The sequence below is a fragment of the Sparus aurata genome, chromosome 12, assembly GCF_900880675.1.
Source record: "Sparus aurata chromosome 12, fSpaAur1.1, whole genome shotgun sequence".
NCBI classification, from domain to species: Eukaryota; Metazoa; Chordata; class Actinopteri; order Spariformes; family Sparidae; genus Sparus; species Sparus aurata.
Window position 1 is genome coordinate 22,165,570 of NC_044198.1, and position 16,152 is coordinate 22,181,721.

The following is a 16,152-nucleotide window of genomic DNA, read 5'->3' on the forward strand; positions in this document are numbered from 1 at the left end:
ACAGTTCATAGAACGTATTAGGAATGTCTTTTTATCAGCAGTAATTGTTCATTTAACTGGTTCTATGTACTCGATAAAGATGTGTTGCAGGTCGTTGCTGTTGCTTTCATGAAGTCTGTATGATTCTCCCCAGCGTATGATGGATGTCAGCTTTAGATAAATCTGTGGCATAAGCCCTGACAAATGAGATAAGCCTGGCGTGTTCTTTGCATCTGTTGAAGTGTTTCAAACAGAAGGGAAATCAATGGTAAATGATTGCCGAGCTACTGTGCGGAGTGATGGCTACAGGGAGCAATGGAAAGGTTTGTTCAGCGCCTCCGGGGCCGCGCAGTCACGATCAATTTCCCTGCAGCGGCCGAGAAACGGTCGACTGGATCGCTAAAATACTCTGAAAAGTGAAAGTAATAAGTAATTCTCACAAGAGTGAATGTCAAATCTGTATTCTTTTAATGGAAGACGTGAGGTGTACCCTGAAACTTAAGCACCTTTGGAATTGAAAACAGTATAAATGTTTTCTTTTTAGCTTTCCGTTCTACCACTGCGCACAATGTCATGTTGTTCTGCTTTGTACCGAGTAAATAGAAAATCTAAAAAATAGTTATCATTTCACAGTTTATTGGTTTATAAGCAACTGAAAAGATGATGTATAGTGAAAATCTGAAGGGACGTCGGGCCATATTTAAAGGCAAAACAACACATTTGATAACGCATTAGCTTCTGCTAAACAACAGCTAACATTAGCTTTCAACCACTTCCTAGCTAACGTCACTGGATGTAATGAAAGGGTTAAAAGGTTATCATGCATCATGTTTTAGCTTGACATGTCCTTCCATATTTTCATTGTCTGTCATCTTCTCAGTTGCTGATGAAACAGGAAGTGATGTGTTTCACACTCCTAGCTAGCAACTGCTGATTAATAGCTGCCTCCATCAACTGTATCCAGCTAGTAGCTAAAGTTACATCTGTGAGTTTGTGATGTCTCTGGCTGAATTGTTTAAAAAGATAACCCCAGTAAAGAGTCTTAAAAATGTACTTTATGACTTTGTACAGGCAGTAATTTCACTGTAACACTTTAATAACACTATCTAGGGTAAATATATTAGCTAGTTGTTGGACTGTAAAGCAGTACAGAGATGCTAACATTTCAACTGTGATATAACATCTTTGCCTTGCTAATGTAATGTGTAACCACACAAAATCATGTTAAAGTAATGCTAGTTATGCTCCCTGACCTATGCCGTGTTCCAATATCCATACTTTCCGTACTTACTATACTTAGTTTGAGTACGTAGGGTGTTCCGATATCGATCGCGGTGAAAAGAAGTGTACTTAAAGGACCTGGATGTTGCACTCATAACAGCAAAATCGTTGAGTGTGCAACGATGTACACTTTGCGCACTCAACGGCCACCATCTTGTCTACGTAGCGGAAGAAGCGGAGCCAGGCAGAGGCGCTCCGCTCGGATTTTTTTTTTTAAATAGCTTCTGAGACAACAGCGCCTGCAGCGGAGCCATATTGCAGGATTGTAGGATAGTAATTGTTAAAAAGTAAAGCCGTAGATGTCTTATGTTCACCGTTCAAAGCGGGAGTTTTTATCCGCCGCGGCGGCTGTCGCGATCGTAATTTCCGGTAAGTGCACCACCGAGTATTAGATTTGGAACAATACTCACCTGCTGAAATCTGCGTACTTAGTAAGTGTGGATAGTGTACTACGTTTAAGTGTACTCATGGAAGTATGGATATCGGAACACAGCACTGGGTAGTAATGCTAGGTTACAACTGGTAAGCTAGTTAGCTGGTTAAGGCTAACTTTTGCAGCTTACGTTGGAGAAGAGGAACACAATCGTTAATGCCCTTTCTCTTGGATTTTAAACATCCTTGCTCTACTATTTTACATTTTGCAATGGCTAATTTAAAAACAAACTCACCACCGTCGTCTTCAACATATATTACTGCTCTTTCCAAAGCCCTGAACATTTCTTCACTTCCAAGGTGCAAAAAGTCCTAAATCAACTACACATGAGCCTTAAAGATAGGCTTTATTTTCACAGCATTAAGTAGACAGAGATATCATGTTATTTCAATAAAAAGCTGCACTAATACAGTGTATATTTTCGCCTTTAAAGCAGTTAAAACAAGACATTTTTTTTTTATTGGTGCTTCAACCTCTTGATTTTTAAAAGCAGGCTAGCCAGCAGGCAGTTCTGAGCTTTTGGAATAAGATGTTCTACAAAAAGCCAAATCTAGAGGGGTGTGAAAAAACATCTTTGATGTCAGATGAAATTTCACTGAACAGCACAGTACAATCTGATTGCAGGCTGGCGTCCTCTGGCAGCCTGATGTCTCTGGATCGTTCCACCCACAGGACATGAAAAGTGCATCTGTGCTGCTGAGACACTGTGGTTTTGTGTGTCTGAGCTCTTCAGTGTGTGTGTGTGTGTGTTTGTACGAAAGAGCTAATGGTTTAAATATATGAGGGAAAGTTGATTATAGAGGTGGGCTGACCTAATCACTGGACAAATGCGAGGCATTCAGCAATTTAAGGAGGGCAGTGTGTACTTTAATTCACTAACATGTTGTCAATGAGATGTACCAATGTTTGACAGAACATTCAAATACTCTGTTTTTCATGCAGGATCATTAGATGTCGGCTCTCGTAAGATGCTGACGTTACCACGAAGGCCTAACAAGCTTTTTTGTTGGATTACAAAACACATCCTTTATCTTAATGACTTGATGGGTCAGTTGTCAGCATCATATATCACCTTCGTCTAAAGGTCACTGGTTAAGTTGAGGAAAACTTTGCAGTTCGGGTTCAGATCACATTACTTCGGTAACTTCCATTACATACATACCAAATTTACGTAAGTCAACCAGCGTGCGTTGCGTTAGCATGTGTTACATTACGTTACTTTAGTCCGTTACGGAGACTCACCGTGTTCTGGTCTCCTGACTGAGAGTCCTGTGCTTGTTTAACCTCGACCAACCATCTCCAACCTCCTCCGTATACAAACTTTTCACTCCGACAGGCTTCGATTTCAGGTCAAGAACTATCACCATTCAGGACCGGACAAGACACCACAGCATCAGAGTTTAGGCCAACGGAAGCATCTCTGTCCGGCTTCTTGGTTGGTTGTTTGGTTTCTTGGGACAGTGTTTACCCAACCTCACTGTGGCCTCTTCTTTTACGTTTTTCCTATGTACGCTTTTATAATTCTAGTTGGGCCAATTAGTGTTTATTGCCTAGCTGCAGTTGAGAAAATCAGTTAGCAATAGTCGTCATTTTAGCAAACAAGATCCACAGTTGTCAACTAGAAATGAAAAATCTGCTGTTGTGTGCTTTGGCGTAAAATTAAACATCAACTATTACTTGAAATTTTAGATCGCCAAACTGTCATAGATATTATAAACTTCATCCGTACCGTACTAGAATGGAAGCTTTACAGGCGTAGCAGCTGTGTAACATTTGGAGAAGTGTAAATTGACTTGACTGTTTTAGAGTCAGCTTGAAAAAACTCATTTCAGAATAAAAGACCAAACAGCGCAACAAAGACACATCTGGTGTTTTGGGTTCTGTGATATATTTAACTCTCCACAGGTTATATTAACACATCAAAGAGAAAAGAGACAATGAAATCAAACACAGTCTTCCATAACACTGGTGTTAGTCCATCCCTCAAAATCGGCTCCGTTGTTTTTTCCATGTGTCGCTGCCTTCATTATGTTTTTAAGATAAGGCGACGAGAGGAAAGCCACCTCAAATTAAGCAACAACAGGAAACAGGAATCCCTCGCACGCCTCCGCCGCTGCTTGTTAACGGCCGACTTCAAGGCGAGTCACGAGAAGTTAAAGAGAAGAGCTCTATTGTTTGTTGTGGATTGATTTCTCAGTATTTGGCCTTCTTTGGCTTCTCCTCGGCTCCCACAGACGTTTTCTCCGGCTCGGATCCACACCTGCAGGCGACCAGACTTACACTCAAAACACTTGGATGAGTGTTCGTCAGTCCTCATTTAATCTTCTTCATGAGAGGGAAAATATAATTACATCACTGACGCTTGGTGCTCAAAGCTGACGTCAAACTCTTAATATGAAGCCGACGACCTCGTCACCATGTTGTTGTCGCTGTTATTCACCCTGACATACATTTTTTTTAAATGAAAGACACCGTAATAACCTTATAATGCCTGCTGGAGTCGGGTCACAGAGAAATGTCTTGGGTTCATACCGATGTGGGTTGAGGTTATTTTTAGTGACGTTACTCGCGCGACGAGATGCAATTAAAACCATACAGTCCTGCCATCGAACTAGCAGACGTTATGCCATGCAAATGTTTTCTTCTGATGCATTTATCAATAACAAATCACAGCATTTTGGTTTGATCCTTTCCGTTGAATTTACTATATTAGAAATGTTTTATGTGGAGTGAATTGAACAAGCAACTTCGTCGTGGCCTCTGGTACCACGACTTAAAGCAATTTATACACTGATGGCGGTGGCGACCAGCACACCAGGAGCAATTTGGGGTTCAGTATCTTGCTCAAGGACACTTTGACATGCAGACCAGGGGAATCGAACCAGCGACCTTCAGATAACAAGATGCTGACTCTGCCCCTGAGCCACAGCTGCTATTAAACCCTAAATCGCTGAAGCAGATATTTTGAATAATATGATGTGTTTTTTAGGCCTGTATAACAACACTAACTGTCCTGTGCCCGACACTCGATAAGAGTCCTGCTGTTTCTGTTTCCCCTCGCAGCCACACGATCGTCTCTCCTCGCCGGCGGTGCAGACAGTGACCTTGTTTCCTGATGAAACGCCGCTCGCGCTCTTTGCTTCTTATCACCAGCGGGACATTGATGGATGGCTGCGAGTAACTGTTCTGCCGTCCAGGCCGTGAGGTCGAGGCGACAGTTACTTTAACCAAATGTTGATTTTTTATTTTTTTTTTTCAAGAGTGACCTCGTGCTGACTTCAGGATCACTAACAAGGGTTTATTTTAGACAGAATGTTTTGATGCCATGCGCGTTTTCTTCGTATAATCTGTGCTTTTTTACATAAGTATTTACGTGTCACCCTTTATGTTCACGTTGCTTTTGAAGATTAAGCAGGACCCTGCGAGATATGTACAAATATCCGTCAGCTAATTCACATTATGCAGCCGTTTGCCCACAGGTTATGAGGGATTAGGAATGATTTCGCACTCAATTGAGGCGGCAGAGGATTCAGAGAATCAGAGCCCCTCAGACAGAGACTATTTTGGGCTGCTGCTAATAGTTCTTGTCAGCCGTAATTTTTAAGTACTTTAACCAATTCATTGTATAATTAGGTTAACAAAATTAGCTCATTGCAAAGTCAGTCAGCAGGCGGTAATGCAATAAAGTTATTAACATTCCAGATTTATAGACCCATTAATACAGAGGTGATCCGTCTTTAGCACATTTTTCTTCCCTGGTAAAAATGGCATAAATTAATAAAAGAAAATAGACTCTGGTGACAAGCTCTGTGTACTTTATTGATTCTTTTTGCGTGTGTGCTCACAGCGAAAGCCAGAAGACAAGCGATCCGTCACTCCACACGTCAGAATTCAAAGCATACCTGAAACAAAGTGGATAATAAACGCGATGTGTGCATGTGTCGGCCTTTGTAAAGGGGAATTCCAGTGTTTTTTAAACCTGGGTCACATGTCTACATATGTTAGTATGTATACGACTAATAGGTACAACGATTTTGGCAGTTAGGATGCGATGAATGAACGACACGGACACACGAAAAACCTGCAAATATGTGGGATTAAAAGTAATTAACACCAGCAGGGACTTGAATCTGCAACTCTTATTTTTGTACGACGTGAAATGACTGTTTTGGTGGATTTGACGAGAAAACATGAATACAACACCTTCAGTTCCCCGTCAGTGACAGTATATCTGTTGTTACATCCTAATTCACATTTGCTTAAACATTTTGTTTCCATACAGTTTGGTTGATGCCTTCATTTGTAGCGCAAAAGCCACGAGAAAATAATGTCATTCATTGTCAGGATTACGTTCAGTACTCACGACAAAATCAGCAGTTGAAAAAAATATATTGACGTACGTTTTAATCACACGGGGGAGAAAAAAACTCTTAAATGTTTGTTTTTGCCTTTGACAGGCCCAGATTGTTTTTCTACACTGTACATTTAAAAAGTTGAAGTTTAAAAAGTCAGGAAACAGAATACCAAAGAATTACCAAATGAAGCAGAATAAAATTTAAGTTGCTCGAGCTAAAATGTTTGTAACTGAAAATTATCGGTGTACTTTACAACTTGGTCATTTCAAGGTAATCAGTTTCCTCTTCTTTTTTTACCTAAAGTAACTTTTTACAGTGTCTGACATCATTACCTGCAGACACAGACCCTCCTGTTGAAGAGTGGGATACTTTTTTGTCATTTCAACAGTGTAAAACAATGTAAAACTCGCCTGAATCATCTTCGTTTGTCTCACCAGTCATCCAACATTCACCAGCTCTGCTTTGGTCAAAATAAAACCCTTAATTCTCTTCAAACATTAACATGATAAAACAATAACTTAAAAATTGCATCACAGATTTTTTTCATAAGCTCCATGTCTCAACGACAAACAGCTGCCTGACGTGTTGCCGCTTGACAAGTTGACAAGTTGCCAAATTGCCAAATTGCCGTGTTGGTGTGAGCGTTCAGCGTGACGCGATGTGAGCCACCTCACCAGCAGGTGTGTGAACTTCAGAGGGTTCAGATATCAGGATTTAGGAAATATGTGCCCTGTCCTGTTTGTGCTTCTGTCGGCTACATTTATGTCATTTTTCATTCGCTCCGCGTCGTACATAGTGTGAAAGAACATACTGTACGTGCATCACAGCACGTACTGTTACGATTGACTTGTGGGGGGAAAAGTGGGTCGCGTCACGTATAATTGCAGCAACTGTTCCGAGTTTGAAAGGATTCCCGCCCTGTTCAAAAGGGTGAATCAACACGTGCTGTGATGTCACCGAACATTGCAGAGACAGAGATGATGAAACATAATGTTCAATGAGCTGTCACGTAGTTTCGGGTTCAGATTTAATGACCTTCAGAATCGCCTTAAGAAATCTTTCTCAAGGCTTTCGTAGTTTCTTTGGGAGAATTTTGTAGTTTTGATCCTCGCACAAGCTCCGTTTTTGCTGTTTGTGGTTAACATTTAAGCAAATCCTGAATAGATTCAAATGTGTTTGCGCTACAGGCTGCGTACAGAACAGTATTGACATTTGTACAATTGTGAAACGGGGTCATATCACGTTCACAGTAACTGTACGAGAGCTGAACTTTCAATTTGGGAGCTGTTGGTGTTACTGCTGGCCAAAAAAGCTGCCACGCCAGCGTTCCAATATTTATAACCTCTGGATATCTTTAACGGGACGTTGGGACATTTTCCAGCAGTTTTTTTTTTCTGGTGATAAAACCAAGTCACCCAACCCGAGTGATTTTTTGTGCCTTAGCCATCAACATTATCACAACATATAACGGAAAATTTAACTTTAGGAAAAGATGCAAAATAAAGAATTGGAAAGTTTCAGCATCATAGAAACAAACATTGAAAACCTTTACTTCTTTGATCAGGCTGTAACAGATTTTATTTTTTGTTAAATTCCTACCTAAAACGTTGGCAGCGGTGCAGCTCCAGGGCTGGAAATGCCGGTCGATCCACCAATTTGATGTGGACTGAAATATCTTGACAACCGTTTGATGGAATGAAACGGATCCAAATGATTTAGATCGTATCTTTTTAAGACTTGGGGCATGATCATGAAGTGTTTGGAACCACACTTCCTATAATTTTGGCACTTTGTGGGATGTAAACAGGAAGTAATGTCGCCACAAAGTCAAGTGACTAAGCTGTGGGCTGTAGCTTGTGACCCCTGGTTATAGCTTATTTTTGTTTAAACTTAGGTGACATTTAAACCTCAGTGTTACCATTTATTTAGAGACAGCTCTCACTGGAAACTTGAAGGACCTGATGATTGTCAGGAAAGTTTTGGAGTTATTTTCCATGATTTCTTCGCAGATTTACGGACGCTTATTCGCGGATATAAGTCGTAATGATCTCTTAGAGAAAATATGTGCAACAAACCTTTGTTTCTTTCGGATTAGCACGAGTTATGAGTTAGCAAATCACAGCTCACTGTCCCCACTAACTGCACCCTTGAACCCTGACAGAGCAACAGTGACCCTTTGCTCTGAATAACAAGCATCTGGACTCGTACAGTAAAAGCCTTGTGGTGCTTCGCCCTGCGTCTACTCATCTGACTGTTGACAGCGGGGTGAAGGATGACTCACGGGGCCATATGACTTATTTCCACCGCTCGCTCGACTTTGTTCCCCGCATCATTTCACTCACAAAAGTGCATTTTTAGTTTTAATAAGGGGTTTACGCACCGCAATCCGAGCGCACTCACAGTTATCCCTCTCTGTGAAGTTGACAGCGAGCTCTTCTTGGAGCGTGTTCCCGCTTCGTGCCTTAGATCTGTGTTTCACGAGCTGGAAATTATAAGATTCCATCTGACATTTTGAGTAAAGTTTAGTTTCCCACATATTCGCGATCCTGTGGTTTCATTTAGACTTACCGTAAAGTTTAAATGCCGTGTGGTCATACGTCAAAACATTTGATGTGTAATCCCTTGAAACGGCCACTCTGAGATTGAATCTTGTGATTTATCAGGCATGATTTATGATTCATCTGTGTTGCAAAGCCAAAGCAAATTAATCATGTCAACATTAAGGGCAAATACCCACCAATTTTATGCTTTTTGTCTCTGCGTCTTGTGATCAAGCGAGCAGTCCGACCTGGAATTCAGGCCACAACATTTTTCCAAAGATTCATCCTGATTACTTTTCCCACGGACGTGAATAAATGATTTACCGGAATTTTTCTGGCCTTTAATTTGATCTTTAAAGTGGTGATTTTGTATTTTATTCTTCACAACAGTTAGTAGTGTGATTTATGGATGTGTCCTTGTTCCAGGGCGAGAACATACTAATGGGGAAGTTCGGCATTTTTTAAACGGAGGCCTGGCATTTACATGTACGGGCGTGTACATGAATCATACTCACCAGTGGTTTTTGGAATTGGTCGCTCGAGCCTGGCAGCCGTGACGGTAACCCTTCGGAGCGACTGCGACCGCCAAAGTTACGTCCACTAAAAGTGCTTCTTGTGCCACCGACAGGCTGAGGATGTTATTCTAAGAGTCTGACAACATGACAGAAACTATTCCTCGTGTTGCTCTGAAATCTTACATGGTGAGTTGCTGCTGTATTGTCACAATCAGCTAAATATTCAGACTTGTAGATAAATTCTGCCTGATAGTTCCTCTCAGTAAACTCCTCGTCACGTCTCTAACTCACATTTCCGCTGTTGTTTTGTTTTCTCTCGCAACTCACATCTCGTGAGATTTCAGAGCGAGACTTGAACAAACTTGTGTTTCTGGTTACAAAAAGGATCTTATTATCTAACAAAGAGGTCCGTCTCCGTTCGAATCATTTTCGTAATGTTGTCAGACACTTAGAACAACAACCTCAGCCCTTTTCACGGACGTAACTGTGACGGTCGGAGTGGCCTCAAGGGATTACCTTGCAGCCTTTGCAGCAGCCAAGTGGTGACGGTAAAACGTTTGCAGCTAACGTTTTTTTTGCAAACCACAGATTTGTCCAAGGTATCATGTTCACGATAAACGCTCATTAAAATACAAAAGAGTCTCACACTGTTATACGTTTCTCTAGCAGTAAAAAGATCATGTTAGGCTATAAACAGACTACATTGCTGTCACATGAGTTAAACATCACCACCACTAAGCGTCTACTCTACGATTTTTGATATATTTTTTAGAACCTTTTCTGTGCCGAGGCGGCAGCCATGTTTGTGTGGAGCGAGACGATGAAGTTCACTGAGCGGATAAAACACAAACCCAGATGATGTTTTACTTTATTTACCAACTTATTTATTTAACAACTGCAACTTTCTTGACTTGGAAAGTCATCTTTTAAATCAACAAACATCATATGTGTAGTTGGTGGCGCAGTGTATCTCTCTGTGTGACTTCGGCTCTCACTTACATGCAGCGTCCTCTGGAGACATTAAAGTGTGTTTTTCCTCTTTGAAACATGTAAACACACTTTAATGTGTCAAATTGTTGGAGCTACCCTTTAAATGAAATATGTGACTACCTTCTCCAACACTGGATGTAATGGATGTGGAGGGTTGTCACTGGGAGGCTGGCCCCCGTCGCCCCGCCTCCCCTCTCGTCCTCCCCGCCCTCCTCATCTCCGATGCGGCCACCCAGCGGACACTCTGCTGCCTGTTGAGATCAGTGAGCAGCTGAAGTCCGGAGCGGAGACACGCAGTGGGACGTTTCCTCTCAACACTTGGGATCTATAAAGTAAACTCTGCTGTTTTATGACCTTGCAGAAGAGACGCTGTGTCCATTTATTTACGCACAGCGACACGTTCACTTTTTGGTTTTTGGTTTGGATCCGTGTGTCGGAGGTGAAGATGCTTCAGACGAAGTGAGAGAAGAGGCTCCTCCGTCCTTCGGGACATTTAAGGACGTCCAGCTGTGTGTTTCTGGGACATATGTGCAGTCTGAATGGATTGGATTTAAACGTTGTCTGTGTTTTACGCACCGTTTTGTATTTTACGCACCGTTTGGACTAAACGATCTCCAGAGCGAAGCGCCCTCTCTCCAATGAAATATCTCCCCGCTGTGGATCGACTCAGTAAGCGGATCGAGCTCAGTGAGACCAGCCACAGTGCGAAGCCTCGTCCCGGTGCCGTGGTCTCTCTCTTGACCCCTCTGGACCCACTTCGACAGGCAAAGCGGCTTCCTATCCGAGTCATCAAGATGTTGACTGCGCACACTGGACACCTGCTTCACCCCGAGTATTTACAGCCTCTGACGTCCGCACCAGTGAGCATCGAGGTAATTTAAGTCTTTTAAAACGCCTCATTTTCTACTGAGGTGTGGTGAAAATGAAAAGACAGCTATGAATATATCCCACTGTCATCTGTTGGGACAAGAGACTAATTTAAAAAACCCAAAAGAAGAGAAACATGACGATTAAAAGTATCAGATCAATTACAGTCTAAATCAGATTAACACACTCAAGTAGTGACAACTTAATTATGTTCAAATTAGCCAATTAATTTGCCGAAAAATAATGACAAATGCTAATGAACTGCGCTGCAACTGTTTCTCCTAATCGATTAATCTACTGATTATTTTGTCAGTTAATGTGTTTGAAAAGTGAAAAATGTCCCTCACAGGCACTCAGAGCCAAACATGAGCTGAACTGTCTTCTTTTGTTCAAGTCCCAAACCTCAGAGATTCTCTGTCTAACCCGTTGAATGACAAAGAAATGCAGCAAATCCTCCGTTAGACAGTTAAATGGTATATTTCTTTGTCGACTGACGATTAATCGACTAATCGTTTGAGCTCTGAAGACAACAATTTGAGGATGCCCCCTTTAGGATTCTGGCAGTTAATATTTTAGTATTTTTTCTCTTTTTTAAGACAAAAAGATCAATCAAGAAAAGATTTTAAAAAAAAACAGGATTCTGCCTTTGATGATTATTTCAGTTGTCGAATATCTGCTTGATTAATCGATCAGTTGTTTGGTCTGTAAGATGTCAGTCAGTTTACTTTAAAGCTGAAGATGACGTAAACAAATGTTTTGTTCTCGATCCAGAGAATTTTCGGCTTTTGAAAAATAATTTTTGCTTGTAAGATGATTTTTTTCGTAATGATAGTTTGAGCTCCGAAAGCAGCGATTTAAAGATCTGACCTCGGATTCTGGGAATTTATGGTGTTCTTGTGTATTTATTTTCTCAATTTAAATTTTTTAGATGAAAAGATAAATCAAGAAAACATACATCACTTGCTAAATCCAGGGCGGCAACTAATGATTGTTTTTGTTGTCGTTTTTTTCTCAATTAATTGATTATTTGTTTGGTCAATAAAACATCAGGAAATGATAAAAAAATGTCAACGATGACGTCCTCAAATATCTTGTGTTGTCCACAACTCAGAGACTTTCAGTTTACTGTCAAAGACAAGTTAAGAAACCAGAAAAAAAAATTTACATCTAGGAAGCAGGAAGCAGAGAATTTTTGGCTTTCTAGAAAAACATTTTTGTTTATTTATTTGTTTTATTTCTATTTATCGATTAAAAGTTTGAGCTCAAAAAACATCAATTGGAAGATGGCCACTTGGATCCTGGGAATTCATGTCAGGTATTTTTCAGTCTTTTAAGGATTCTTTTAGACAAAACGTTCAATCAAGAACATAATTGTCACATTGATATCTGCAACTTTCCTTCTCGATCCTTTTCTCGAGTAATTAGTGATTGGTGATTAGTTGTTTGGGCCTTAAAATGTCAGGAAATTATGAAAAGGTGCCGCAAGGTTTTGTTTTGTCCACAACCTGAAGATGTTCAGTTTACGGTCACTGAGGAGGAAAGACACCAGAAATCATTCGCATTTAAGAGGCTGAAATCAGAGAATTTCTTAGAATATGACTCAGGCCTACAGAGGACTGTACATCCTTTAGCATGAAAGTTAAATGGAACTAATCAGAATCTGTATTTTGTCATAGCTGGATGCCAAGAAGAGCCCCCTGGCCCTGCTGGCACAGACCTGCTCTCAGATTGGTAAACCAGACCCTCCGTCCTCCTCCAAGCTGAGCTCCTCCGGCAGCCAGGGGGACAAGGAGCCCAGCAGTCGGTCGTCCGTCTCCAGCCTGAAGCTCGGGGAGCACCGTCCCTCTGTGGATGACAAGTGTAGCTTCAAACCCTACAACAAAGGCGTTGGAGACGGTCGCAGGGAGGGAGTCACCAGCAGCAGCTCCAACACCACCAGCAGCGGCGATAAAGTCGGGTTCAGGGTACCCAGCAATAACGTCAACACTAATGGGAACTCAACCACTGGCCAGCAGTCGTATCCGCCCCACTCTGCTTCACCCAGCTCCAGAGCCACCCCACCAGGACACACTCAGCAGCAGCCTCACAAACAGAGCCAGTCTCCTGGTGGACAGTCAAACTCCCAGACTCTGAATGGAGACGCTGCACATGAGCGGGGCAGTCCGACCAGCACGAGCAGCAATAACAATCACCCAAAAAAGGACGCGGATGTAAATAAGAACAACTCGGACGGTCCACACGATGCTAACTCCAGCCACGCTCGAGCCAGCACAAACTGCAGTAACGGCAGCTCTGACGGTGGCTCCAACCATGAGGGGGGAGGTAAAGCGGAGCCGACGCAGCCGAGCCTCGGTCCCGGACGCATCACGCCAATTTCTCCTTACAAGACGAGCCAGCCGCTCTTCCCCCTGCCCTCCTCTAACATGGGCTACCACGGGTCTTTGGTGGGGGCTTACGCAGGCTACCCGTCTCAGTTTGTTCCCGGGTTGGATCCGACTAAGTCGAGCCTCAGCATGGGAGGGATGGGAGTTCCTGGCAAGCACCCGAGCTCCAGCCCTCTCACGGGTGCCTCCCCTCCCTCCTTCATGCAGGGTTTGTGCAGGGACCCCTACTGTCTGAGCTACCCAAGTGTATCCCATCTCGGCGGAAGCAACTGCAACTCCTGCATCCACGACCCCTCCTCCACCCTCAAATCAAACTTCCCATTGGTGTACCCCTCCCACCCGCTCCACTCCCTCCACCAGAGCTCCAGCGTGTCCTCCTCCCTGTCACACCCCCTCTACACCTACGGCTTCATGCTCCCCAACGACCCCCTGCCCCACGCCTGTAACTGGGTGTCAGCCGGGGGGCCCTGCGACAAACGTTTCACCACGTCGGAGGAGCTGCTGGCTCACCTGCGCACACACACATCCCTGCCTGTGGGGATGGACAGTAAGCTGCTCTCGGTTTCCTCCTCTGGACCTGCCTCCTGCCACCTCCACCTCCCCCACCAGAGCAGCCCAGGCTCCATGCCCAGCTCCCTCTCCCTCAGGGCTCCACCCAGCCTGGGTTTAGCTCGCTATCACCCCTACAGTAAAGTCCATCTACCCCCTGGACCCTCCTCCATCTCCCTGCACTCTCTGCCCACCACAGGCCCGTACTACCCTCATTACGCCCTCTACAGTCAAAGACTCGGATCAGCATCTGCTCTGGGCTACCCGTGATACACCATCTGCTCACATGTTTAAAGGAGTAGTTCAACATTTTGGGAAATATGCTTATTCACTCTCTGGCAGACGGGTAGATGAGAAATATGATACCACAGTCCAGATCAGCTTAGCTTCGCACAAACACTGGAAACAGAGGGAAACCGGAAGTTCCCTGAAGTGTCAGGGTAAATTATTTCTTGGTCTCTCAGCAAAGAAATAATCTAAAACAGCGACTTGACAATTTTTATAGTTTTTGTATGATTAAAGGAGCACTTTTTAAGGGCCAGAATTTCCTTTGAAAGCATCCAAAAGTTGAATCAATCATAAGTAAAACTCACCAAAACAGAGTTGGTTTGTGTTTCCACAATCCTCAATTCAGCGAATAAGATGGCGCTTCTTTTCACACTGTAAATCGCCTCCTTACCCGAGTTGTCAAACTAACCACTGTTTCCACAGTGAGACACTGTGTTCAGTCCCAGTTCGGTGTCCAGCCATGTTCCCTGTCAGGTTGCCACAGGCTCCACGTCTATGTGAGCCATGAGCCAATTAGCTAGATTAGCTGAGATTAGGAATGGGACGATATGACGATTTAATGTCATGATTTTCCTCCCCGAAATAATTGCGAATCACAACGTTATCCCAATAATCCTAAAAATGTGCTCAAAACACTTTAAATGGCACTAAACATACTAGAATCACTTTGCTTTACATATAAAGAAAACAAATTATTAATTTGTTCTATTACCAAACAATCAACTTTGTTAGGGAACAATATTATATATTGAAAATATAAATCGAAAATTCACTTGTAAAGATTTACAATATTCACAAATTCACGATTATCCCGATAATTAAGACTCCCTGCAATTAACTTATCACAAGTGTTTATGTGAACAGCGATAAAGACTTAAAACATGTTGATTTATGAGTTTTTAAGGGGCAGATTCTGTTGCATTTGGGCTGAGCCAGGCTTGATGTTTCCACCAGTTTCAAGTCTTTGTGCTAAGCTAAGCTAATCTTTAGCTATTTAATGGACGAATACAAGAGTGGTATTATCCTTCTCATCTAACGTACCACCACAAAGATAATCAGCAAATTTGACAAAATATTGAGCTATAACTTTAGATTTGTACTCAATCGCTGCAAGTTGCTCCTTCCTGTGACTTCAGACTGGATTCAAGTTGAACTGGGATGGGAGAGCAAGTCCTGGATCTTGACTTGAGCACATCTTCACTCTTTGTTTCTACATTATATAAGAGGTTTTTTTCTAATCAGGCCCCACTCCTACAGATCAGAGGACAAATGTGGCTCTTGCATGGCTGCACAATACTCGGATACTTTGGCAACAGATGCGACTGGCCCCCCCTTTGGTGACAAATTGATGGTTGGACGCTGTGTGATAGCTCTTGGATGTTCAGGGTTCTCAAACGATGGTGATGATGTAGTGCAGAGAAATGTTGTGCGACGGGGATGGCAATAAGCTGCAGCCGTGGACCGAAGTCCGGCCACAGTCGCTTTCTCCCTGCGAGAGATGCATGTAAGCTCGACACAGCGAACACACGTAACTGTTTATTCAGCCCTGATGGTTTGTGATGATTTGTTTTGGTTCCTTATGTTTTGTTTATTCCTACTGAGAACTTGTATTTATTTTTCACCAGGAATCTGGCTTTCATGTTTACCATCTATTCTCATTTTACAGTCCTCTGAGCAGACATGTGGGAAGCCGGATGACAGATGTTTGATATTTCGTGTCTTAACACTTTTGCGAGAATGATGAATGTTGAAATCACATCTCTCTCTCTCTCTCTCTCTCTCTCTCTCTCTCTCTCTCTCTGAACTCCTCAGCTTTTTTCTTTTTCTTATTCTCACAGCAAATCAATGAAAAATGAGATGTGATATTTTTTGTATAATTGGAATACCGTGTGGTGGTATCCAGTTAAAGGGGAGGTCATATTTTGTTAAATAAATCACACTGAAGCTGTTTATACTGTCGTCTTCATTTCA

General features: G+C 42.5%; 1 protein-coding gene across 1 annotated transcript; it reads left to right on the forward strand.

Annotated features, from left to right (window-relative positions):
• The first annotated feature begins 10,342 nt into the window (after positions 1-10,342).
• Positions 10,343-16,131, forward strand: LOC115593242 (zinc finger protein 703-like). The gene is made up of 2 exons (XM_030436721.1): positions 10,343-10,965; positions 12,637-16,131. The coding sequence occupies exons 1-2, from the start codon at positions 10,732-10,734 to the stop codon at positions 14,161-14,163; spliced, it is 1,761 nt and encodes a 586-aa protein (XP_030292581.1). The 5' UTR covers positions 10,343-10,731; the 3' UTR covers positions 14,164-16,131.
• Positions 16,132-16,152: the final 21 nt, after the last annotated feature.

What these genes read in the sequence shown, in the direction of transcription:
- LOC115593242 (XM_030436721.1), top strand. Translation starts at nt 10,732, where the DNA reads ATGAAATATCTCCCCGCTGTGGATCGACTCAGTAAGCGGATCGAGCTC. An exon ending in CCGCACCAGTGAGCATCGAG is followed by an intron (nt 10,966 to 12,636) that starts GTAATTTAAGTC and finishes ATTTTGTCATAG; the next exon opens with CTGGATGCCAAGAAGAGCCC.